Raw genomic sequence first — 27,527 nt, forward strand, 5'->3', positions numbered from 1 at the left:
CTGGTTCCGGTTTTCCTCTCAAGAGCCAGATTTAGCCTGAAACAAAAAGACGGATTTGTGAAAGTAGCCTTAGTATCTCTGCTCAACAAGGGGGAAGATCCCAAGAGTAGTAGGACAATAAGTCATATGTTCAGTTAGTTGATGCAGTGTGCTTTAAAGGGCAAGGATCTGCAGTTGCGGCCAGTTCCTGTGCTATGTATGGAGATTGGAGATAATTTGCCACATAGATTTGTAATGTCTTATCACCATGCTGGATTTGAGGGCAGAATCTAAAGACTGTTGTTGTTGGTGACCTGCAAAGGGCTGGGATCTTAAGCTGAGGCAACATCCCGGTGACCGGGCATATTCTTAGAGGCTGTAACTTGGGACTGTGTTTTATCCCTCATTTGCTGGATCCATTGAACTCATCCAAGCACAATTTATATATTTCCCTGGAGTCGGATTACCAGGGGGAGCCCCTGGATCTGCTCTCTTTGTGTGGACTCATTCTGGACGCATTGTGAACTCATTGTGGACTCATTATGGACGCCGCTTCATTTGTGTTGCCCCAGTTTCCTGTTACAATAAATCTCATGGGATTGTTTATCGGCCTGGTGTCTCTTCCTGCTCTTTCGCATACCCCGTCACAGTCACTGTCATAGAAAATAATAAAATCTCTATGACCCTGTATGAAGGGGTATTTCTCCATCTTCCTCTTCTCTCTGTTGCAGTAGGAAACAAGAGCTAGCAATGTGGTTACCTCTATGTGAATTACACAGTTTAGCATAAGGGAAATTAGTAAAACTGGGATGCATAGATGGGAGATAAATAAAAATGACAATCTTAATTAAAATGCAGATGGTCCTTTTGTAGCTCAGTTAGCTGAAAGAAGGTGCCTTTTGTGAGAAAGACTGAGATTTAGAATGGACAGGTAATTAGACAAAACAAAAGGTCTTATTAGACAACATGCGTTTATGCATAGACACAGAAGTGGAAGAACCCTTTTGTCCCCAAGAAATATATTGTCCCTTCAAAGGAAGTGATCTATGTTTACACTAGATGCTTTTTGTCACTGTAAGGGAAATATTGCTTCTTTGGCAGACATACGTCTCTGAAAGAAAATATTGAATATCGAAGTTTGTATAAGTCCAGTTGTGATGAGACATACATTTTCAGCGCCATTTCGAAGTAGGGAAGAGATACATACAGCTCTGCCAAAAATTAAGAGACCACTGCAAAATGTTCAGTTTGTCTGATTTTTCTCTTTATAGGTATGTTTTTGAGTAAAATGTTAACTGTTTTTTTTATTCTATAAACTTCTGACAACCAAATTTACAAGCAATATTTTTTTTAACTTTTTTTCCTGACAAAGAAAAATGGTCAAAATAAAGAAAAAAAACAAAAAAAAAGGCTTTCAGACCTCAAATAACACAAAGAAAACAAGTTCATAATCATTTAGAAACAACAATACTAATGTTTTAACTCAGGAAGCATTCAGAAATCAATTTTTTGTGGAACAACCATGATTTTTAATCACAACTTTTATGCATCTTGGCATGCTTTCCACCAGTCTTTTACACTGCTTCTGGTGCAAAAATGTAAGCAGTTCTTCTTTGTTTGATTGCTTGTGACTATCCATCATCCTCTTGATTACATTCCAGAGGTTTTCAATGGGGTTCAGGTATGGAGATTGGGCTGCCCATGACAGGGTTTTGATGTGGTTGTCTCTCAATTTTTGGCCAGAGCTGTATTTTCTCATATCCGTAACCCATCCATAATGGACAAATAACTGACACCAGTCATTTCATGTTTGAACTCCGGGGATCCCAGCCTACGTAAGGTCATCACAGGGGGATCTCATAAAAGATCCAGCTGAATTATGATCTTGGTTCCTGTAGAGAGATGCACATCATGTATGCATAAATGGTTCCTGTAGAGAGATAAACATCATGTATGCATGAATCCCGTTTACTGAACGGCCCCAATTGAAGTGATCTCATTCAGCTAAACTGAGGCATCTTTGTGATCAGTGTATTAAGTTCTTTTGTTAATCCCTTTTACTTTCTTTAACTGTGTATGCTGTATTGTTTGTCCCTTTTGTAAAATATTTTCTACAGTGGGTAGGAAAGTATTCAGACCCCTCTACATTTTTCACTCTGTTTCATTGCAGCCTTTTGGTAAATTCAAAAAAAGTTCATTTTTTCACATTAATGTACACTCTGCACTCAATCTTGACTGAAAAAAAATACAGAAATATAAACATTTTTGCAAATTTATAAAAAAAAAAAAAAAAAAAACCTGAAATATCACATGGCCATAAGTAGTGATAAGTGAGTGTACTCGTTGCTTGGGAGGTCTCCGAGCATTTATGACTGCTCGGAGATTACGTTTTCATCTCCGCAGCTGAATGATTTACAGCTACTAGACAGCTTGATTACATGTGGGGATTCCCTAGCAACCAGGCAACCCTCACATGTACTCACCCTGGCTAGTAGCTGTAAATCATTCAGCTAGGGCCACGAAAACTAAATCTCCGAGCAGTTACAAATACTCTGAGACCACCCGAGTGTGTTCGGGAAAACCCGAGCAACGAGTACACTCGCTCATCACTAGTCATAAGTATTCAGACCGTTTGTTCAGACACTCATATTTTCATATCTAAGTCACATGCTGTCCATTTCCTTGTGATCTCCTCGGATATAAGACAAGCATGATGGGCTGGTATGCACGCCATAACATGGACGTCATGCCTTTGCTTTGAGTGGACAGTGTTCTTACATCTCAGGATGATTATTAATTCCCCCAATGAACCTTGCTCACAAAAAAAGGAAAAACATTGGGACATGTTGATCGGTGATCTGTGTACTAATTATGGAAGGATATGTGGCCAGTGGGATCACTGGTTATTGAGGTTTTCAGTATCCTATAGAGATTATCCTTCTAACCTATAAGGAGTTAGGCATCTTTTATAAGTATATAAAAGTCAAAAGTATTTTAAGGGTGAAAATCTTTATTGGCTAACCAGAAAAATTATAACTTGCAAGCTTTCAGAGAACAGAAGCGATTAGGCAAATTTACAAATGAATTGTAAACCTGCCTGAAGAAGAGGACTCTGTGATTTGAAAGCTTGCAAATTTGGATAATTTACCAAAAATCAGAAATTCTATTTTTTAAACTAAACTTGCAAGTGATGGTATAAATAGCCCTTGGTGGGGCGAAGCCATGCTAACGAGCTTGTCCTTTTGCCGAGCTGGGGTTAATGGCGTACAAGTTAAATATAGAAGATTATGAAGGTTTTTTAATATGTTTTCTGTATGTTAATAACCTAAATAAAGGTTGTGGCAAAATTTTATCCACCAAGTCAGCGTTTCATGGCATTCTTTATTCGCTGTATAGGCCATGTGTAAGTACTTTATTGTGCAATTCCATGGCGGAGGGGGACACATGACATTACAATGTAAAAGGTGTTCCTCTCCTGAAAGGATAATTGTCGTCAAATGTATCTTACCATTTCTTCTGCACGTCCGAGGTGCATCCTGGGCTGTGGTTGGGTAGTAGTGGTGACCAATCAGTGGTCGTAGCAGGGAAAGTTTGAAAAATAACTTTCCCGGCACCAGCAGTACTTACAAACAGTGTTGCTCAGGGATAAAAGATGGCAACGCTGGAGGTCTTTGTCAGACCTCCAGCGTCTCATACCGAAGAACTGCTCCCAACCCCCCCTTTATTTTATGCTTTTCAAAGTTTAGGGGTTAGTCATTCAGTTAACTGAATGGACGGAAAGTTTTGGTTTACAGGCTTGAGATTTTGCTAAGCTACGATTATTAGTGTACAAGTTAGGTATATAAGACTAAGCAGGGCCACCATCAGGGCATTACTGCCCTTACTGGTGTATGGGGACCGGGAGCCCAGGGGAAGGATTCAGCTGGTTCATTTCTCAGATGCATGCTCAGTTAAAACCTTTTGCATGGCAATAGTTAAAAGCTGCCAGCCAATTGGAGGCCAACAACTGACAGCACACACGTTGTCGGAGCATGACATCACTGCCATGTATCGGTGCCTCAAATGGATGAGGAAAAGGATGCTGCTGGACCACGGCCAGGTAAGGAGAAACATCTTTGTACTTGAAGCAGACATATGGGGCCAGGATGGGGGTTTATATGGGCCAAGGATGAGATCATATGGGGCCAAAGATGAGATCATATGGGCCAGGACGGGAGATCATATGAGGCCAGGACAGAAGTTCATATGGGACCAGGATGGAAGAACATATAAGGGCAGGATGGGAGGACATATTAGGGCAGGATGGGAGGACATATGGGGCAGGATGGGAAGACATATTGGGGCAGGATGGGAGGACATACGGGGCAGGATGGGAGGATGGGATGGGATGGAATATGGGACCGGGAATGAGACACAAAAGGGCCAGGAATGTGACACAAGGGGGCCAGGAATGTGACGCAAGGGGGCCAGGATGGGGAATGTTATTACAGGAAGGGGACAGGATGTGGGACATTATTACTGTAGGGGTTATAAAAGGATATTACTACTGCTTTGATGCATTTTATTTTTGTGGATACTGTTTTCAGGGGGGGAGAAGAGTCCTGTTAATGTGCAGGGCGACACTGTCACTTTTCTTTCTTCATCTGGTATTGTGTAGAACAGTGTTTCCCAAACTCTGATCCTCATGGACCCCAACAGGTCATGTTTTCAGGATTTCCATAGTGTTGCACAGTTGAGAGAATTCCTGATGCTTTTGATGAAACTTCCATCACCTGTGCAACACTATGGAAATCCTGAAAACATGACATGTTGGGGTCCATGAGGATCTGAGTTTGGGAAATACTGGTGCAGAAGTTGGGGAAAAAGTGGAGAAAGTGATCTAGAAGTGGCGGTGTTCTAGATAGATGTGAGTTATTTTCTGCAGAGATGAGTCGTGGCTGGAAAAAGTGATGGTGTTCCGCACTGGATGAAGAAGAAACGTAAAGATGAAGAATGTCAGTCAAAAGCTAACTAGTATCCAAGCTCCTACAGGAAGACCCCTGTGGATCCAAACTATGCAGTCTAACTGCTTTGTTCAGACAGCTAGGATTTCATGAGCAGAATATGAAGTTATCATACATCCTAGCCACACACCTGTTAAATTTTTCAAAATATGTGGACTGGGCCGAACGCCTTCCAGGGTCTTGATCTGCACTAGCACCCCAGAAAGAGGAGATAGGTAGAATGGCTAGTAGGAGCCAGTTATCAAAGCTGTGTTTGGTCTCAAAGCGTAGCAGGGTCTCGGCCAGATCTGATGATGCCAATACAGCCTCCCTAGGATGTTCCATTACGGAGTTTTGACCCATCTTAAGTTTTGAAGTTTTTTAGCTGCTAGATGTAAAAAGAGGTTCAGCCCACGGGGACAGGAGGTGAGTGACCGAGAGGGGGCAAATGCTAGTGTAAAGCATGGCCTATTGTTTTTCTCTAGGGAAGTCGTGACATAACATGTGGGGATAAATAAAGCAAGAGGGGACCACAAGCCTCCCATGTGGCACCTTCTTCCCCACAAAACAGGCCTTTCATCTGACTGGTAACTGACTCTTATATTCTGCATACTTTTGCACTACCACTATTTTTATATGCATATCTGACCATTGTACACAGAGAAAGACAAGACACACAGAGAGAAAGACCTTGAGAGAGAGAGAGACACACACAGAGACAGACAGAGAGAGAGAGACAGAAAGAGAAAGACAGACACACAAAGAGACACACAGACATACACACAGAGACTTACACACAGAGAGACAGACAGAGAGACACACAGAGAGAAAGATACACAGAGAGAAACACAAAGATAAAGAGACAGAGAGAGACAGACACACCAAGAGAAATATAGAGAGACAGACAGAAAGACAGACAAAGAGAAAGAGACAAAGACACACAGAGAGACAGACAAAGAGAGAGACAGACACACAGAGAGTGACAGAAAGAGACACACAGAGAGAGACACACACAGAGTGAGACACAGAAACAGACACAGAGAGAAAGATACACAGAGTGAAACACAAAGAGAACAAGAGAGAGACAGACAATGAGAGAGAGAGACAGGCACCAAGAGAAAGAGGGGCACAGGGAGAGAGACAGAGACAGACACACAAAGTGACAGACACAAAGAGAGAGACAGACACAGAGAGAGACACACACAGAGAAAGATACACAGAGTGAAACACAGAGAAAGAAAGAGAGACAGGCACTAAGAGAAAGAGGCACAGGGAGAGACAGAGACAGACACAGAGAGTCAGACACAGAGAGACAGACACACAAATAAAGAGACAGACACAGAGAGAGACAGACACACACAGACAGATACACAAAGAGACAGACACACAAAGAGAGAAAGACACAGAGAAAGAGAGACAGGCACACAGAGAGAGAGACAGGTACACAGAGGGAGGCTGTCACACACAGTGTAGGAAAAACTGAGGGCAACATGAAGAGATAAGGGGAATGGAACCCAACACTAGGGAAGGGCGGAGTGGAGACCCCTAGGCAGATCTAACGTCACCCTGTCTGCCCTAAGCATCCCTATATAGGTTCTGCAGCTATCGCCGAGTAGGACACATAACCCCTGCCTGACCCTGGCAATAAGTCCTGCATAGGGAAAGACAGGATGAGCACTAGTCAGTCCGCACTACCACTAAAGACAGATGGGATACACAAACAAGGAGAACACTTAGCTTGAGTAGACTCAGAGAGAAACACAGATATCCTCCAAACACCAAAGAGAAAGATAGCCGACTGCTATATCATAAAGCCTCAACGGGGAATGGAAATGGAAACATCACCGGCAACTCCCAGCAGCAAGCTGTGAGTTATAAACATCCCAGTCCAGGTGTGTTAACTAGAGCCGGGATGGGGGGGGGGGGAGGAAGGTTGCCACTGGTTCCTAAAGACAGAAGGACTAGGAAAGAGTCTGCAAAGCAAACCGCTGATACCTTCTGCAGCTAGATGCAGTGCGAGCATCTGCAGCCTCTGACACACCCATGACACAGGCAAACAGAGAGACAGGCACACAGAGAGATGATGAGCAGGGTCACTGACATACTCTCTGCTGCTGTGGCAGGGTCACTGGAGGGGGTTGTGCACGTATTAGTGGTTGATGAATAAGAGACAGAGAGAGACAGTCGGTAGAAACAGAGATCGTGAGGGAACACTTAATTAATTTAAATCTCCTGGTCCATATGAATTACATCCTAGGGTACTGAAATAGATAGCAGAGTAAACTGCAGAACCACTATCCAGAAACTATGAAAAATCCTGGAAAACAGGAGAAGTCCCAGAATATTGGAGAAGGGTAAATGTGGTGCCTAGCTTCAAAAAAGGAAAGAAGATGGAGCCAGGAAAATACAGGCCAGTGAGCCTTACATGTATACCAGGAAAGACTTGTGAACACATTATTAAGCTGCATGTATGTAAGTACTTGGATAAGAATAGAGTAAATAACCAGAGACTGCATGGGTTTGCAGCAAACAAGTCATGCCAGACTAATCTAATATTCATTCTATGGTGGAATCATTGACTGGGTGGATCAGTGATATGTGGTAGGTATAATATATCTCAACTTCAGCAAAACATTTTATAAAGTATCCCATACTATCCTTATTGAAAAAATGACCAAGTATGGGATTCACGGGTAGTTGGATTCATAACTGACTCAGTAATGGTACTCAAAGAGCGTTAATAATTAGTCACACATCCAACTGGAAGAGTGCTTCAAGTGGGGTACCACAAGACTCCACCTGGCCCCAGTGTTTTTCAACATTTTTATAAATGATCTAGATAAGGGAACTGAAGGTAACCTTTCACATTTAAGTCTGCAGCGTATCATCCGCAACCGCAAACACATGCAAAGACGCATGCAAACGTCTGTTAACGCAGCGTTTTTTATCCGCATCAGCTTACACATGATGGTAAAAAAAACACAGCGTTTGCATGCGTTTTTACATGTGTTTGCGCTTTTTATGTGCATGCGTTTGATATTTCCAGGAGGGTGTGTCTTTAATGGGCATGTGCAGTCCGAAGTACACAAGCGCATCAAACGCATGTGTACGCAAAGACATGTGTATGCATGCGTTCCCATAGATAGTAATGCGTTTTTTTGCCGCATTCCTTGCACTAACAACCGCATGTGTTTCTAGGCGGCAAATTGACGCCTCTAAAATTACTACATGTTGCGTTTACCGCGCCAAACCGTAGACGACGAAATGATGCATGCATCGTCAAACGCGGCAAAACGCAACCGATCGCAGACACATGCGTCCCTAATGTTAAATATAGGAAAACACAACGCATGCGGATATTTGTGGAAGAAACGCTGCGGACACAACCGCAAATGTGAAACCGGCCTAAATGAATCAAATTTGCAGACGATGCAAAGCTTAGGAAGGATAGCTATCACTAGAGAAGAGAGAAAGGATTCAGAAGAATCTAGATGAGCTTGAACAATGGGCAATGACTAATAAACAGGGAAAAAAAAACAGGGAGAAATGCAAGATTCTACATTTGGGTAAGAAAAACCAAAATTGCACCTACAGAATGGGAGGAATAAAACTTAGCAACAGTACATGTGAAAGAGACTTGGGCATACTAATAGATCACAGACTGCATAAGTCTACAGTGTGATGCAGCAAAAAAAGGCAAACAGTTCTAGGATGTATTAAGAGAAACAGAGTCTAGATCATATGAAGCAATTATCCCTCTCTACTCCTCATTGGTCAGGTCTCACCCTAAATAATGTGTCAAGTTCTGGGCATCACATTTTAAGAAAGACATTGAAAAACTGGAGCAAGTTCAGGATGGTGAGCAGACTGCAAAGCACGTCCCATTAGGAATGGTTAAAGGATCTGGGAATTTTTATCTTGCAAAAAGGAAGGCTAAAAGGAGACTTAACAGCTGTCTACAAATATTTGAAGGAATGTAACAGTGTACAGGGATCATCTTTTTTCATTTGAACATGGACGTATGAGAAGCAATCGGATGAAACTGAGAGGGAGAAGATACAGATTAGATATTAGAAAAAAACTTGGGTGTTCAATGAGTGAAACAGGCTGCCAGGAGAGGTGTCGAGTTATCCTTAAATGGAAGTCTTCAAACAGCGGCTAGACAGACATCTGTCTGTGATCGTTTAGTGAATACTGCCCTGCACTGAGAAGGGGGCTGGACATAATTACCCTTGTGGTCCCTTCCAACTCTAACATTCTATGATTCTACATACAAATAGTGTAAATATATAGTAGTGACAATAATAAAAAGTGCATAGAGCAAGGAAATCATGCAAAAATGAATAATATTTCAAGTGATACTCAAGAAATAGCTGTAGAAAATTATTATGTAACATGATTCACCCCATTCATGTTAGTGCCAATATCCATGTCCCCTTATATTAAATACACATGTCAGGAAGTAAAAAGGAAAGAACATCACATCGCATATGCGAGATTGTGCTTTGAAATACCTAGCGCCATCTTAATATAGGGAAAGGTTCTTTTTGTGAATCATCTGGGATTTTAAATGCCATCTTGATTAAGGGGAAAATATATCTAAGACACTCACCTCAGTAAGTGCAAATAATGGTCCAATCTAATATATAAAGCTGAATGTGTGTATGTGTGTATGTATGTATGTATGTCCGGGATTGGCATCTGAACCGTCGCAGCTACAGGCACAACATTTTGCACAGTCCCACGTCTGGACCCCGAGAGCGTCATAGGCTATGTTGTGAGGTGAAATTTTAACCCCGCGCTTTCCAATTCACCAAACAATTTTGCCCCTATCTACATAATGGGGAAAAAGTGAAAGGAAAAGTGTTGGAGGTGTCGCAGCTACAGGCACAAAATTATGCACAGTCACACGTCTGGACCCCGAGAGCGTCATAGGCTATGTTGTGAGGTGAAATTTTAACCCCGCGCTTTCCAATTCACCAAACAATTTTGCCCCTATCTACATAATGGGGAAAAAGTGAAAGGAAAAGTGTTGGAGGAGTCGCAGCTACAGGCACAAAATTTTGCACAGTCACACGTCTGGACCCCGAGAGCGTCAAAGCTATGTTGTGAGGTGAAATTTTAACCCCGCGCTTTCCAATTCACCAAACAATTTTGCCCCTATCTACATAATGGGGAAAAAATGAAAGGAAAAGTGTTGGAGGCAAATTAACAGCTGCCAGATGTGAACAAGGGGGACTTAAAGAATGACAGTGATGGCGCCAAAGAGTATATACTGCACAGTTGCTACGGTGGGGCCCCAACATGGGATAATCACCACACCACCACGGGGATATGAACACACACACAAAATGCGCCACACACTACCACGTGTTCGAACACATATACCACCCTCAGCGCACATTTCACCACACATACACCAACCTCGCCACATAAAAGTAGAAACACAAAAGTCGCCGCTCAAAACTCGCCACGCGCAAAACTCTCCACATGCAAAACTCGCCACACGTGCAAAACTCACCTCATGGAAAACTCGCCACACGCAAAACTTGCACACGCAGAAAAATTGCCACACGCAGAAAAATTGCCACATGCACAAAAGTTGCAACACATGCAAAAGTTGCCTCACACAAAACTTGCACATACTCAAAAGGCACCACACATAAAACTCGCCACGCGCAAAACTCGCCATGCACAAAACTTGCTGCACACAACTTGCTACACTAACCTGTCACATGCAACTTGACACACAAAAAGTTGCTACACGCATGTCGCCACACAAAACTCATCTCACAAAAGTCCCTACATGCATGTCGCCACACGCAACTCAACACACACAACTTGACACACGAAACTCGCCCTAAAACACACACAAGTCTGGTATTATCCTTCAAAAATAAAAATCTGATTAATAAGCAGACAAACTACAAGAGCAACAAATGTACCATATAGGAATCCGGCAGCTGTCAGTCACATGACCAGTCTATTATGTGTATGTGTGAGCTAATATATACTGCCAGGGGGTGGGCTTACTGTTGGCTGGGGATTTATCAGGCTGCCATTTCAGCTTACAAATACTGAGGTAAAAATACTGACCAAATAACGTGTGAACAAGGTCTAATACAGGAGGAGATGACATACAGATATATACTATATACAGGAGATGACACACAGGTATATACTATTTACAGGGGAGATGACACACAGATATATACTATATACAGGAGAGATGACACACAGGTATATACTATATAGAGGAGGAGATGACATACAGGTACATACTACATACAGGAGGAGATGACACACAGGTATATACTATATACAGGAGCAGATTACCTACAGGTATATAGTATATACAGGAGGAGATGACATACAGGTATATGCTATGTATAGAAGAAGATGACATACAGGTATATACTATATACAGGAGGAGATGACACACAGATATATACTTTATATAGGTGAGATGACACAAAGGTATATACTATATACAGGGGATTACATACAGGTATATCTTATATATAAAGCTGAATGTGTGTATGTATGTATGTGTGTATGTCCGGGATTGGCATCTGCACCGTCGCAGCTACAGCCACAAAATTTTGCACAGTCACACGTCTGGACCCCGAGAGTGTCATAGGCTATGTTGTGAGGTGAAATTTTAACCCCGCGCGTTCCAATTCACCAAACAGTTTTGCCCCTATCTACATAATGGGGAAAAAGTGAAGGGAAAAGTGTTGGAGGAAAATTGACAGCTGCCAGATGTGAACAATGAGGACGTAAAGAATGAGAGCGATGGCGCCAAAGAGTATATACCATACAGTTGCTAAGGTGGGGCCCCAACATGGGATACTCACCACACATGGGGATATGAACACAAACACAAAATGCGCCACACACTACCACGTGCTTGAACACATATACGACCCTCAGCACACATTTCACCACACACACACCAACCTCGCCACATAAAAGTCAAAACACAAAAGTCACCACTCAAAACTCGCAACGCGCAAAACTCGCTACATGCAAAACTCGCCATATGCAAAACTAGGCTCACGCAAAACTCGCCACATGTGCAAAACTCACCTCATGGAAAACTCACCTCATGCAAAACTTGCACACACAGAAAAATTGCCACATGTACAAAAGTTGCACCACATGCAAAAGTTGCCTCACACAAAACTTGCCCATACTCAATATGCACCACACATAAAACTCGCCACGCGCAAAACTCGCCATGCACAAATCTTGCTGCACACAACTTGCTACACTAACCTGTCACATGCAACTCGACACACAAAATGTTGCTACACGCATGTCACCACACAAAACTCATCTCACAAAAGTCGCTACATGCATGTCGCCACACGCAACTCAACACACACAACTTGACACATGAAACTCGCCCTAAAACACACACAAGTCTGGTATTGTCCTTCAAAAATAAAAATCTGATTAATAAGCAGACAAACTACAAGAGCAACAAATGTACCATATAGGAAATATGGCAGCTGTCAGGTACATGACCTGTCTATTATGTGTATGTGTGAGCTAATATATACTGCCAGGGGGGAGGGCTTCCTGTTGGCTGGGGATTTATCAGGCTGCCAATAGCAACCAATCACAGCTCAGCTTCTATTTTGCTACAGTTAATTAACCTGAGCTCTGATTGGTTAATATAGGCAACAAAGACATTCTCAGTATAACAAAGCTAATATATGTTGTGAAATTCTTCTATTAGCTTAGTTTTTGCCTTTTAATAATTACATTTCTATCTATTTGTTTTGTGGTTTTTGTGTGCAGAATAAATTTTTGTTAACACATTCTATTTTGCTAACAGCAGTCATTAACCCGGGCGAAGCCGGGTAGTACAGCTAGTATTAAATATAAGACATATAAAACCAACCAGAACTTCAGATATCATTGCAACGTGGCATTGGTGGATGAAACGAGACATGATGTCCCAGATGTGATAGATTGGATTCAGGTCTTGGGAAAGGGCAGGTCAGTCAATAGCATCAATGCCTTAATCATGCAGGAACTGCTGACAAACTTTAGCCACATGAGGCCTAGCATTGTCATGCATCAGAAGGAACTCAGGGACCACTGCACCTGCATATGGCTGTGCGGCCCTCCAAAGAAATGCCTCCTCACACCATTACTGACCCACTGCCAAACTGGTCATGCTGGAGGATGTTGCAAACAGCAGAACATTCTCCACGGCGACTCTAGACTCTATCACGTCCAGGCTCGGACTGGCCCACTGGAGAACCGGAGGATTCTCCGATAGGCCCAGGAACTGACACCAGCTGACATACTGCCCAGCAGCTGCCTAGGGCCTCCACTGCTTCAAGGGCCCCCACTGCTCCAGGGGCCCCCTGTCAGTGGCTATGGAGCCCCTGAGTCAAGGGGGCCCGCCCTGTGCCAACGTAGCAGCAGCTGTAGACAGTATTCTGTCCCCGCTGCTAAAGCAAAATTAATATTCACGCTTCCCCATGCCACTATGGGCGTGGAGAGGCGGGAATACCATTTCTCTTTAATAGCGGGCAGTGTTAGCTGCAGGCTGCAGCTAACACTGCCCGCATGTAAAGCCCCACCACCGCACCACACACACAAACAAATCACCGCACCACATACACACACGCAGGCACACAGCACAGCACATCCCAGCGCCCTGCTTCCTGTGAGACAGTCCAGCTGGATGACATCATCATCCAGCACGCTGTCTCATACAGAAAGCTGCCGGTGAGGAAGAGGCTGCCGGGATGAGCTGCTGCTGCGGGGAGGTGAGCTGTGTGATGTGCCTGTGTGTGTGTATGTGGTGCGGTGCTTTGTGTGTGAGTTTGAAAGATTGATGTGTGTGTGAGGGGTGGGGGGAAGGACAATGATATTGGTGAGGGGAGGCAATGATGGAAGTGATGGGCAATGATGGTGGGGGAGGCAATGATGGAGGTGATGGGCAATGATGGTGGGGGAGGCAATGATGGAAGTGATGGGCAATGATGGTGGGGGAGGCAATGATGGAGGTAATGGGCAAAGATGTTGAGGGGAGACAATGATTGAGGTGATGGGCAATGATGGTGAGGAGAGGCAATAATGGAAATGATGGTGGGGATGCAATGATGGAGGTGATGGGCAATGATGGTGGGGGGAGGTAATGATGGAGGTGATAGGCAATGATGGTGGGGGTGTCAATGATGGAGGTGATGGGCAATGATGGTGAGGAGAGGCAATGATGGAGGTGATGGGTAATGATGGTTAGGGGAGACAATGATGGAAGTGATGGGCAATGATGGTGGAGGAAGGCAATGATGGAGGTGATGGGCAATGATGGTGAGGGGTGGCAATGATGGAATTAAGGGGCAATGATGGTGGGGAGGCAATGATGGAGGTGATGGGCAATGATGGTGAGGGGAAGCAATGATGGAAGTGATGGGCAATTATGGTGGTGGGGAGGCAATGATGGTGGTGATAGGCGATGATGGTGGTGGGGGGAGGCAATGATGGTGGTGGGTGGGCAATGATGGAGGTGATGAAATTGACAATGATGGTGGTGGGGGAGGAGGCAATGATGGAGGTGATGGAATGGTCAGTGATGGGGTGGTGGAGGAGAATGATATGATGGAGGTGGTGATGAGGACAATGATGGGGTGGAGAGGGGTTGCATTATACTTTATGAGGGGGCTACATTATATTCTGTGGAGGGGACTGCATTATATTCAGGGGGGCTACATCATACTATATGAAGGGGCTACAGTATACTCTATGGGGGCTGTATTATATTCTGTGGTGGGGCAGCATTATTGTCTCAGGGGACTACATTATATTTTGGGTGCTACATCATACTATATTAGTGGGGCAGCATTATGCCCTATGAGGGGGCTATGCCCTCTATGGGGGGCTGCTTTATATTCTGTGGTGGGCTGCATTATACTATATGAGGGGGCTGCATTATTTTCTATGGTGGTGACTGCATTATACCCGAGGGGGTTGCGTTATATTTTGTGGAGATCTGCATTATATTCTGTGAGTGGGTGCTGCATTATACTTTATGAGGGGGGCTACATTATATTCTATGAGGGGGCGACATATTCTATGAGGGTGCTACCCCTCTATGATTCTTCCCCAACCCCTGCTACATCATTAAGATGTGTACTACCTTATATTATACCCTGATATTAGTGTGTTTTACCACACAATTGATAGTCTTGTATTTATTTCTATGTAGCTACATAGTGGGCCCCCAAAATGATTTTCTCTGGTGGGCCCAAGGTGATTCTGTCCGACGCTGGTCACATCTGTCACTTGTGCTCAGTGACAACCTGCTCTCATCTGGAGAATTTTATCCATACATAAATAAACTAATTTTGTATATTACATTTGCCCTTAGCAGGTACCAATTCAAATTTGGCAACTTACCATACAATTCATAGCAAAATGATTGTGTTGTGTTTGAAGCTCAAGAGCTTTACTGTGGCTGATGCCTATGTCGGAGTAACTTGTCAAAAATAGTCCTTTATTATGCGCAATCCAGTCAAACATCTAAAAGAAAACATACAGTAATGTTACTAGGGCTAACAAAACACATTATATACCATTGACCACAAACTTGCACAGTTGCTACAGCATAAATATGTTTTGAATGGGATGAAGGGACTAAACTGCAACCAGGTCAATCTGATAGAGGCTTATATCGGTTTAAAGTAAAGGATTCCAACATGTTGAAATTCACAGCTTTTTTCTTCTCTCCTCCAACATTTATCATCATGAGAGAGTGCGGGGACCTCATCCACATTAAATAGTCACTCAAGTTAAAATCTGTTGGTTTGTCTGGCATTCATCCAATGGATATGGCAACCTTATAGATCTTAGTATGATTTTTCATAAAATTTGAGCAATCAAGGGATTGCTATAAAAGAGAAATAAGTGTTACCTACCACTCGAATCTCTAACATCTCTGGTACCTTTGCTTCAGTGGTCTCCTTTGTGACCAGAAGTGATGACGTCCTGTCTATCTGTCACTTAAACGCTGAACTGGCTGCCTAGTCAGGTGACTGATGATTGAGATTGCATAACTTCATTGTTTGCTATGGGAGCTCTGAATACAGTTCATTTTTATGGCTGTATTTAAAAATCTCACAGCAGTTCATGGACAAAGCTGGCATGTGCATGGCCACATCTACTGTTATTGAATATCAAAACATAAAAACAGTCAGAACGAAGGATCCCTGCTCTTGAGTCAGATAGTGGCACCAGCTCTATAAACCACACCAATTGCAGACTGGTCCTAAATGTTTGTCACGAGTCAACACCCAATCCCTTAGTGACAGAGCCAATTTGCAGCTTAATGACCAGGCCAATTTTTACAATTCTGACCACTGTCACTTTATGTGGTTATAACTCTGGAACGCTTTAACGGATACCACTGATTCTGAGACTGATTTTTTTCGTGACAAATTGTACTTCATGTCAGTGGTAAAATTTATTCGATAAAACTTGCGTTTATTTATAAAAAAAACAGAAATATGGCAAACATTTTGCAATTTTCAAGCTTTTAATTTTTATGCCCTTAAATCAGAGAAATATACTTAGGCTGGTTTCACATTGGCGTTCAGGAGCCCTGAGGATGGCTGGGTACTTCCTCCCTTCTTCTTTCCTGAAGCTCTGCCTACTCTGCATGCGTCCTGTGTACCTATCTTTAACATTGGGTACGCAGGGACATGCGTTGTATGCGGATTTGTCCGCATGCGGCAATTTGACATGTGCAGCGACCGCACATAAATGCAAAATTCAGGGAGGAAGTACCCAGCCATCCGAAGCCCTCCTGAAAGCAAATGTGAAAGCAGCCTAAATAAATAACATTTCCCACATGTCTACTTTGCATCAGCACAATTTAGGAAACAAATTTTATTTTGGTTGAAAGTTATAAGGGTTAAAAGTTCACCAGCGATTTCTCATTTTTGACAACGAAATTTACAAAACCATTTTTTTAGGGACAACATTACTTTTAAAGTCACATTGAGGGGTGTACATGACAGAAAATGCACAAAAGTGACACCATTCTAAAAACTTCACCCCTCAAGGTGCTCAAAACCACATTCAAGAAGTTTATTAACCCTTTAAGTGCTTCACAGGAACTGTGGAACTGAAGGAAAAAAATTAACATTTAACGTTTTTTTCACAAGCATTTTCCTTCAGAACCAATTATTTATTTATTTTCACAAGTGTAAAAAGAGAAAATGATCCACAAAATGTGTTGCGCAATTTCTCCTTCTGTGCCAATACCCCATATGTGGGGGTAAACCACTGTTTGGTCGCACGGCAGAGCTTCGAAGGGAAGGAGCGCTGTTTGACTTTTTCAATGCAGTATTGGCCGCAATTGAGATCGGACTCCATGTCGTGTTTGGAGATCCCTGATGTGCCTAAATAGTAGAAACCCCCCACAAATGACATGATTTTGGAAACTAAACCCCTTAAGGAACTTATCTAGATGTGTGGTGAGCACTTTGAACCCCCAAGTGCTTTACAGAAGTTTATGACGTAGAGCCGGGAAAATAAAAAACCCTATTTGTTCCACAAAAATGATATTTTTGCCCCAAATTTTTATTTTCACAAAGGCAACAGGAGAAATTGGCCCCCAAAGTTGTTGTGCAATTTGTCCTGAGTGCGCTGATACCCCATATGTTGGGGTAAACCACTGTTTGGGCACACGGCAGAGCTTGGAAGGGAAGGAGAGCCGTTTGACTTTTTCAATGCGAAATTGGCTGGAATTGAGATTGGACGCCATGTCGTGTTTGGGAAGCACCTGATGTGCCTAAACAGTGGAACCCCCACAAGTGACACCATTTTGGAAACTAGATCCCTTAAGTAACTTATCTAGATGTGTGATTCACAGACGTTTTTAACGCAGAGCTGTAAAAATAAAAAATCATTTTTTTTCCTCAAAAATGATTTTTTTAGGCCACATTTTTTTTCATTTTCACAAGGGTAACAGGAGGAATTGGACCCCAATAGTCGTTGTCCAGTTTTTTCTGAGTACACTGATACCACATCTGTGGGGGTAAACACTGTTTGGGCAAACGTTGGGTCTCGGAAGGGAAGTAGTGACGTTTTAAAATGCAGACTTTGATGGAATGGTCTGCAGGCATCATGTAGCGTAACAGTAGAAACCCCCACAAGTGACCCAATTTTGGAAACTAGACTCACCCCAAGGAGCTTATCTAGATGTTTGGTGAGCACTTTGAATCCCCAAGTGCTTCAGAGAAGTTTATAACAGAGCCGTGAAAATAAAAAAATCATTTTTTTCCACAAAAATTATATTTTAACCACAATTTTTTACTTTCACAAGGGTAACAGGAGAAATTAGACCCCAAAAATTGTTGTGCAATTTGTCCTGGGTACCCCAAAAGTTGTCCAATTTATTCTGAGTAAGCTGATGCCCCATATATGGGGGTAAAATCACTGTTTGGGCACACGGCAGAGCTCAGAAGGGAAAGGAATAAGTACAGCCCATAAAATCCATTTTCTTTTATTCCATAGCTTCAAAAACTATAAAAACAATTAAGTCATAGTTCAGACATTAAAAACATATGTTTTTCAACGCAAAAATGTGTGTCTTAATCATTGGCAAGGATCAAATGGTAGACTGAACATTTTAAACTAGTTCACAGTTGAATCCCAATCCACCAGATCCAGCTACCTAATAGGGACAGCTGTGCAAAGAAACCTGATAGGGGAGATTAACCCCATACAGGCTAGGATCATATAATACATCAAATAGGTACTTTTCTATTCATAATGGTAAATCAGATCCTGTCTGATATTGATGCCATGCGGGACACTGATGTTTAGTTGATAAATCCACCATGTTTCCCGACTTATCAGTTTTCTATTAACCCCTTTCTGACATCTGACGTACTATCCCGTCGAGGAGGGCCCGTATGACCACCGACGGGATAGTACGTCATATGCAATCGGCCATGCTCACGGGGGGAGCGTGGCCGATCGCGGCCGGGTGTCAGCTGACTATCGCAGCTGACATCCGGCACAATGTGCAAGGAGCGGTCACGGACCGCCCCCGGCACATTGACCCCCGGCACACTGCAATCAAACATGATCGCAGTGTACCGGTGGTACAGGGAAGCATCGCGCAGGGAGGGGGCTCCCTGCATGCTTCCCTGAGACTATCAGTACAAGGCGATGTACTCACCTTGTACCGAGCGTCTCCTCCCTGCAGTCCCTGGATCCAAAATGGCCGTGGGGCTGCATCCGGGTCCTGCAGGGAGTACTTCCGGGTCCACAGCAGGTGCTGGTAAGCCTGCACGGCTGTATGTCAGATCGCTGATCTGACAGAGTGCTGTGCAAACTGTCAGATCAGCGATCTGTGATGTCCCCCCTGGGACAAAGTGAAAAAAAAAAATTCCTAAATGAAGAAAAAAAATATATTATTTCCATAAATATATTTCTTTATCCAAAAAAAACAAAAAATACAATAAAGTACACATATTTAGTATCATCACGTCTGTAATGACCCAACCTATAAAACTGTCCCACTAGTTAACCCCTTCAGTGAACACCGTAAGAAGAAAAAAAAAAAAAAAAACAAGCCAAAAAAACAACGCTTTATTATCATACCGCCGAACAAAAAGTGGAATAACACGCGATCAAAAACACGGATATAAATAACCATGGTACTGCTGAAAACGTCATCTTGTCCCGCAAAAACGAGCCACCATACAGCATCATAAGCAAAAAAATAAAAAAGTTATAGTCCTCAGAATAAAGCGATGCCAAAATAATTATTTTTTCTATAAAATAGCTTTTATCGTATAAAAGCGCCAAAACATAAAAAAATGATATAAATGAGATAAATGAGATATCACTGTAATCGTACTGACCCGAAGAATAAAACTGCTTTATCAATTTTACCAAACGTGGAACGGTATAAACGCCTCCCCCAAAAGAAATTCATGAATAGCTGGGTTTTTGGTCATTCTGCCTAACAAAAATCGGAATAAAAAGCGATCAAAAATACATGTCCAAAAATGTTACCAATAAAAATGTCAACTCGTCCCGCAAAAAACAAGACTCTTGTCTCTTGACACTTGACTCTGTGGACCAAAATATGGAAAAATTATAAGTCTCAAAATGTGGAGATGCAAAAACTTTTTTGCTATAAAAAGCGTCTTTCAGTGTGTGACAGCTGCCAATCATAAAAATCCGATATAAAAACACTATAAAAGTAAATCAAACTCCCCTTCATCACCCCCTTAGTTAGGGAAAAATAATAAAATTAAAAAAATGTATTTATTTCCATTTTCCCATTAGGGTTAGGGCTAGGGTTAGGGCTAGGGTTAGGCCTAGGGTTAGGGCTAGGGTTAGGGTTGGGGCTAGGGTTGGAGCTAAAGTTAGGGTTAGGGCTAAAGTTAGGGATTAGTGTTGGGGCTAAAGTTAGGGTTAAGGTTGGGGCTAAAGTTAGGGTTAGGGTTTGGATTACATTTACGGTTGGGATTAGGGTTGGGATTAGAGTTAGGGGTGTGTCAGGGTTAGGGGTTTGGTTAGGGTTACCATTCGGATTAGGGGTGTGTTTGGATTAGGGTTTCAGGTAGAATTGGGGAGTTTCCACTGTTCAGGCACATCAGGGGCTCTCCAAACGCGACATGGCATCCGATCTCAATTCCAGCCAATTCTGCGTTGAAAAAGTAAAACAGTGCTCCTTCCCTTCCGAGCTCTCCCGTGCGCCCAAACAGGGGTTTACCCCAACATATGGGGTATCAGCGTACTCGGGACAAATTGGACAACAACTTTTGGGGTCGAAGTTCTCTTGTTATCCTTGGAAAAATAAAAATTTGGGGGGCTAAAAATCATTTTTTTGCGTAAAAAAAAGATTTTTTTATTTTCACGGATCTGCGTTGTAAACTGTAGTGAAACACTTGGGGGTTCAAAGTTCTCACAACACATCTAGATAAGTTCCTTGGGAGGTCTAGTTTCCAATATGGGGGCACATTTGGGGGGTTTCTACTGTTTGGGTACATCAGGGGCTCTGCAAATGCAACGTGACGCCTGCAGAACAATCCATCTAAGTCTGCATTCCAAATGGCGCTCCTTCCCTACCGAGCTCTGCCATGCGCCCAAAAAGTGGTTCCCCCCACATATTGGGTATAAGCATACTCAGGACAAATTGGATAACAATTTTTGGGGTCCAATTTCTTCCGTTACCCTTGTGAAAATACAAAACTGGGGGCTAAATAATCATTTTTGTGAAAAAATATGATTTTTTATTTTTACGGCTCTGCATTATAAACTTCTGTGAAGCACTTGGTGGGTCAAAGTGCTCACCACACATCTAGATAAGTTCCTTAGGGGGTCTACTTTCCAAAATAGTGTAACCTGTTGGGGTTTTCAATGTTTAGGCACATCAGGGGCTCTCCAAATGCAACATGGCGTCCCATCTCAATTCCAGTCAATTTTGCATTGAAAAGTAAAATGGCGTTCCTTTCCTTCTGAGCTCTGCCATGCACCCAAACAGTGGTTTACCCCCACATATGGGGTATCAGCGTACTCAGGACAAATTGTACAACAAGTTTTGGGGTCCATTTTCTCCTGTTACCCTTGGTAAAATAAAACAAATTGGAGCTGAAAAAAATTTGTGTGAAAAAAAGTTAAATGTTCATTTTTATTTATAAGCAAATTGCCTCTTCTGAGAAAAAGAGGACTTAAACTCTATAGCGCCACCTGTTGGTTGATTAAAGGGTTGATTAAAGGGTTGATTGTGACTTGTAGGATCGCTACTTCCAACAGGTGGCGCTATAGAGTTTAAGTCCTCTTTTTCTCAGAAGAGGCAATTTGCATATTATATTTCCCAGAGGAGCATTGCACGGCAAATAAGCCTCCTTACCTTGACAAGCCAGAGATGGTATGTCACTCTCCATAAGGAGAAACGTTACCCCTTCGACCCCAGTCCAGAGCCTCTCACCTAGCCAAATCAGTTCTCATGCTTCGCACTGACGAGGGCCAACAGCCCGAAACACCGTGTCTGTGAATTGAGATACTGATTTGGCTTTTATCCTGTCATATTGTACGACTCGTTAAAGGGTTGATTGTGACTTGTAGGATCGTTACTTCCAACAGGTGGCGCTATAGAGTTTAAGTCCTCTTTTTCTCAGAAGAGGCAATTTTCATATTATATTTCCCAGAGGTGCATTGCACGGTGAATAAACCTCCTTACCTTGACAAGCCAGAGATGGTATGTCACTCTCCATAAGGAGAAACGTTACCCATTTTTATTTCAACATTCCAAAAATTCCTGTGAAACACCTGAAGGGTTAATAAACTTTTTGAATGTGGTTTTGAGCACCTTGAGGGGTGCAGTTTTTAGAATGGTGTCACACTTGGGTATTTTCTATCATATAGACCCCTCAAAATGACTTCAAATGAGATGTGGTCCCTAAAAAAAAATGGTGTTGTAAAAATGAGAAATTTCTGGTCAACTTTTAACCCTTATAACTCCCTAACAAAAAAAAATTTGGTTCCAAAATTGTGCTGATGTAAAGTAGACATGTGGGAAACGTTACTTATTAAGTATTTTGCGTGACATATCTCTGTGATTTAAGGGCATAAAAATTCAAAGTTGGAAAAGTGCGAAATTTTCAAAATTTTTGCCAAATTTCCATTTTTTTTTCACAAATAAACGCAAGTTATATCGAATAAATTTTACCACTAACATGAAGTACAATATCTCACGAGAAAACAGAATAGCCAAGATCTGTTGAAGCGTTCCAGAGTTATAACCTCATAAAGGGACAGTGGTCAGAATTGTAAAAATTGGCCTGATCATTAACGTGCAACCCACCCTTGGGGGTAAAGGGGTTAATATTGCCACCTCTGGCTTGAATTTTGACCTTTTCTATACCTGACACCTCAAAAACGGACACATCCCCCCATGACTATTGATAAAAAAAGATTTAAATTGCTAAACTTTTATTAATGATTTTACTAGTGGCATCTGAGAGGTGACGTCTTATCCAAAATTTTCACTGGTCCTCCTGTGCAGCCGACATACTGAAGGTCACACAATGCACATTGCACAGTGTATACCACATTACTTGTGTTGCAGTTTATTTATGAATTAATCATATATTCTTTTTATTTGCACAAGAGGCAAAAGTTTTGCAACAGGTGCATACATTGTGCCCGCATTTGTATGACCCTCTGGTACTGAGACAATTATCCTTTTTATTATTAGCACTGAGATAGAGGCTGGGGACAGAATATCACCCTGAGTAGAGGCTTTTTCAGCAATATATTTCACAGGATTTGTCAGAATTTTCTCCAGTTTTTTTGTCCTGATATAATGTAGGCAATAATTTTTTGATGATGTTTGTAATATTTTTAAAGTATGGACTGTGCACAGTTGTAAAAACTACTCCATCATTTTCATTACCTACATAATTAGATCTATATGCCATTTTTTATTTTTCCTGTTTTTTTTAGCATCTTTTTTTTTAACAAATGTTTTTTATTAAATATAAGAGTCCAATAAAACATTTCACATTAAGACGTAAATTTCCATTTTCCTCACTCTTAACCCCCCCTTACCCAACCCGCCCCCCCCTTCCCTTTTAGACAGCTCACGCTTTCCTCTTAACATATCCTGTAGTATTATATACGTTAACCATATACAATAACTTTTATTTGTAAACAAATACACCCTAAATATATAGGTGAACTCTCCCCAGGCCTAACTTCTCTTAGCCTCCCCTCTCCTAGTTCCAACTAAGGCGTCCACAATATTTCGAACAGGCCCACCTTCACATATTTAACCCCTTCATGACCTTGGGATTTTCCGCTTTTCCATGTTCGTTTTTCGCTCCCCTCCTTCCCAGAGCCATAACTTTTTTTATTTTTCTGTCAATTTGGCAACGTGAGGGCTTATTTTTTTGCGGGATGAGATGTACTTTTGAACGACATCATTGGTTTTACCATGTTATGTACCAGAAAACGGGAAAAAAATTCCAAGTGCAGTAAAATTGCAAAAAAAAGTGCAATCTCTCACTTGTTTTTTGTTTGGCTTTTTTGCTAGGTTCACTAAATGCTAAAACTGACCTGCCATTATGATTCTCCAGGTCAGTACGAGTTCATAGACACCTAACATGACTAGGCTTTTTTTTATCTAAGTGGTGAAAAAAAATTCCAAACTTTGCTAAAAAAGAAAAAAAAATTGCGCCATTTTCCGATATCCGTAGCGTTCTGGGGTCGGGTGAGGGCATATTTTTTGCATGACGAGCTAATGTTTTAATGATACCATTTCGGTACAGATACGTTCTTTTGATCACCCGTTATTGCATTTTAATGCAATGTCGCGGCGACCAAAAAAATGTAATTCTGGCGTTTCGAAATTTTTTCTCGCTACGCTGTTTAGCGATCAGGTTAATGCTTTTTTTTTTTATAGATCGGGCGATTCTGAACGCGGCGATACCAAATATGTGTAGATTTGATTTTTTTTTTATTGATTTATTTTGAATGGGGCGAAAGGGGGGTGATTTCAACTTTTATATTATTATTTATATTTTTCACCTTTTTTTTACTTTTGCCATGCTTCAATAGCCTCCATAGGAGGCTAGAAGCAGGCACAACCCGATCGCCTCTGCTACATTGCAGCGATCTGATGTTCGCTGCTATGCAGCAGAATTGCAGGTGTGCTGTGAGCGCCGACCACAGGGTGGCGCTAACAGCTACCGGCGATCAGTAACCATAGAGGTCTCAAGGACCTCTATGGTTACAATGGAGAAGCATCGCCGACCTCCGATCATGTGACGGGGGTCGGCGATGCGCTCATTTCCGGCCGCCCGGCCGGAAGCGGTAGTTTAATGCCGCTGTCTGCGTTTGACAGCGGCATATATCTAGTTAATAGGCGCAGACAGATCGCGATTCTGCCCGCGCCTATTATGGGCACATGTCAGCTGTTAGAAAAAGCTGACATGTCCCGGCTTTGATGCGGGCTCACCGCCGGAGCCCGCATCAAAGCGGGGCTTCTGACCTCGGACGTACTATCCCGTCCGAGGTCAGAAAGGGGTTAAGATATTCTCCCCTCGAGGGAGGTTCCTCTTTGATCCAGTTTTTGGCTATGACCTTCCAAGTCATGTATAGTAGACTGGCGATTGCTATTTTCAGCTTGATATCCACAGCTATCTCTTCCACGTACCCCAGCACGCACACCAAAGGTTCTCTTCGAATTACACATCTGTATCCCCTTTCTATCCGGCTTACAACCACCAACCAAAAAGCAGTCAATCTCGGACACGACCATAACATATGAAACATTCCAGCACTATCATTCCTACATCTAGGGCATTCCGAGTCAGATCTCAACCCAGCTCTATACAGGACATCAGGGGATCTATACACTCTGCGTACAATATAAAGCTGGGATAGTCCATATGGCTCATTCAGTGACAGTTTCGGTATCCATTCTAATACAGATTCCCACGTTTCATCCTCTAAATGACCCAGCTCTCTTTCCCATTTAGCCCTCGCGCCAATCATATTATCCCAATAGGTGAGTGTGAAGTAGATCCTTATATAAAGATGAAATAGCACCCCTCGTTGTCCCCACTCAACAGATGTAGTCTAATACTAAGTCGTTTTGAATTTGGAAACAATCCCCCTCATTCTGGGCCACAAACGCATGCCGTACTTGTGCATATTGGAACCCCCCAGATGTCCTAAGACCATATTCCGACTGTACCTGGGAAAATGATTTCAACCCCTGTCGCTCTAAAATCAGACAGGCATACCAGATCCCCCTGGATTGCCATTCTGGTATATGTCCCATTGCCAAAAACTCCAGTAGATTATTATTAAACCACAGCAGAGAAAACCTGGTCAGACAAGTAACCCCACAAATTTGTTTAACTCTCCCCCATACGTTGTATATCAGAAATAATGTTGGGTATTTCTTCCCCAAAATCCCTAGGGATCCATCTTCCAGACACTGTACCACCGGACTTCTCTTCACCACCCTTTCTATCAAAAGTTGTGCTACATAGGAAAACGACTCATGTTCCCAGCCCTTTAAATGCGGACATTGGGCTGCCAAGAAATATATTTCAGGGTTAGGTAAAGCCAAGCCTCCCGCGTCCTTAGGGCGTTGAAGCGTCTCCAATCTAATTTGCGGGTGTTGCCTCCCCCACACCAGGCCTCTAAATAAAGAGTTAATCAGTTTGAATTTTACACGTGGTATCCAGATAGGTGAGTTATGGAGAATTAATTAATTAATTTGGCCTACAACAAATAAATGCAACTTAGACCAAGCCCCCACCTTTGCCTTAAGAGTTCCCAGCACCGGAGTAAGATTCGTATGCAAGTAATTTGTGATCGGCAAAGAGATTAGTATCCCCAAATATTTGAATTGATCTGCTACTTTAAGTCTACCCCCTTCCATAGAATCTCCCTGTTCACCCCCTGCATCATCCACCATAAACAGAGTTGACTTATTCCAATTTATTTTGAGCCCCGACAAAGCACCAAATCCCTCGATGAGCCGAATTGCATTACTCAATGAATCATGTGGATCACTCAAGAACAGCAGTATATTGTCCGCATAAAGGGCTATCTTTTTCTCTATCGATCCATATTTACACCCAGAGACCTCAGTGGACTGTCGGATCTTGGCGGCCAGCGGCTCCACGGCTAAAGCAAACAAAAGAGGGGAGAGCGGACACCCCTGTCTTGTCCCTCTATGTAGCCTTATCAAATGAGAAAGCTCCCCATTCACTCTCACCTTAGCTGATGGTTGTGCGTACAGTAGCTGAACCCAGGACACAAATTGTGGGCCGAAGCCAAAGCATTGCAACACCTGCCACAAGTATCCCCATTCCACACTGTCGAATGCCTTATGGGCATCTAAATAAGCAATAAGTCTATGCCAACCGTTATCAGCCCTCAATTGTAAATTCAAAAAAAGTCTTCTAAGATTGACTGCCATGGACCTGTCGGGCATAAAGCCAGACTGATCTGGATGAATCAATGAAGAAATAACACCCGACAATCGGGTCGCCAACACCCCAGCCAGAAGTTGAACATCCATTGTGAGCAAAGAAATCGGGCAATATGATTCAGGCAGTCGTAGATCTTTATCTTCCTTCGGGATTACAACTATTATGGCCTCCCTCATGGTGGCCGGAACAATCCCCCCATTCCTAGCCTCCTCCAAAACTACTCGTAATCTGGGTAGCAACACCTCCTCCATCTCCTTATAAATTTCAGCTGGCAATCCATCTGCTCCTGGGGCCTTACCTCTTGCCATGGCTCTTAAAGTACGACTTAGTTCTTCGTCCGTGATAAGTCCCTCCAAACTTTCCCTATCCTCCTCACTCTAGAAATGCCACATTGTCAGTCCCCAATGGGTCCACACCAGAGGAGTACAGATCTGCGTAGAAGTCCGTAAAGACACTTAAGATCCCAGAGGTCTCTGACAATTTTATAGCATTACCAGGCTCTAGTGAATGTACGAATGGTGTACCCCTCTGGGCCGACGCCACCAGCGAGAGCATATGCCCCACT

The 27,527-nt window shown here is 42.6% G+C and overlaps 1 protein-coding gene across 1 annotated transcript in view; it reads right to left on the reverse strand.

Annotated features, from left to right (window-relative positions):
• TRIO (trio Rho guanine nucleotide exchange factor) overlaps positions 1 to 27,527 on the reverse strand; it is a 3,555,343-nt gene that overhangs the window by 2,970,613 nt on the left and 557,203 nt on the right. The window contains 1 exon segment of the mRNA XM_077269474.1: positions 15,384 to 15,506. Within this exon segment, the coding sequence (XP_077125589.1) occupies positions 15,384 to 15,506 (123 nt within the window).

Source organism: Ranitomeya variabilis, chromosome 6 (assembly GCF_051348905.1).
Source record: "Ranitomeya variabilis isolate aRanVar5 chromosome 6, aRanVar5.hap1, whole genome shotgun sequence".
Lineage (NCBI taxonomy): Eukaryota > Metazoa > Chordata > Amphibia > Anura > Dendrobatidae > Ranitomeya > Ranitomeya variabilis.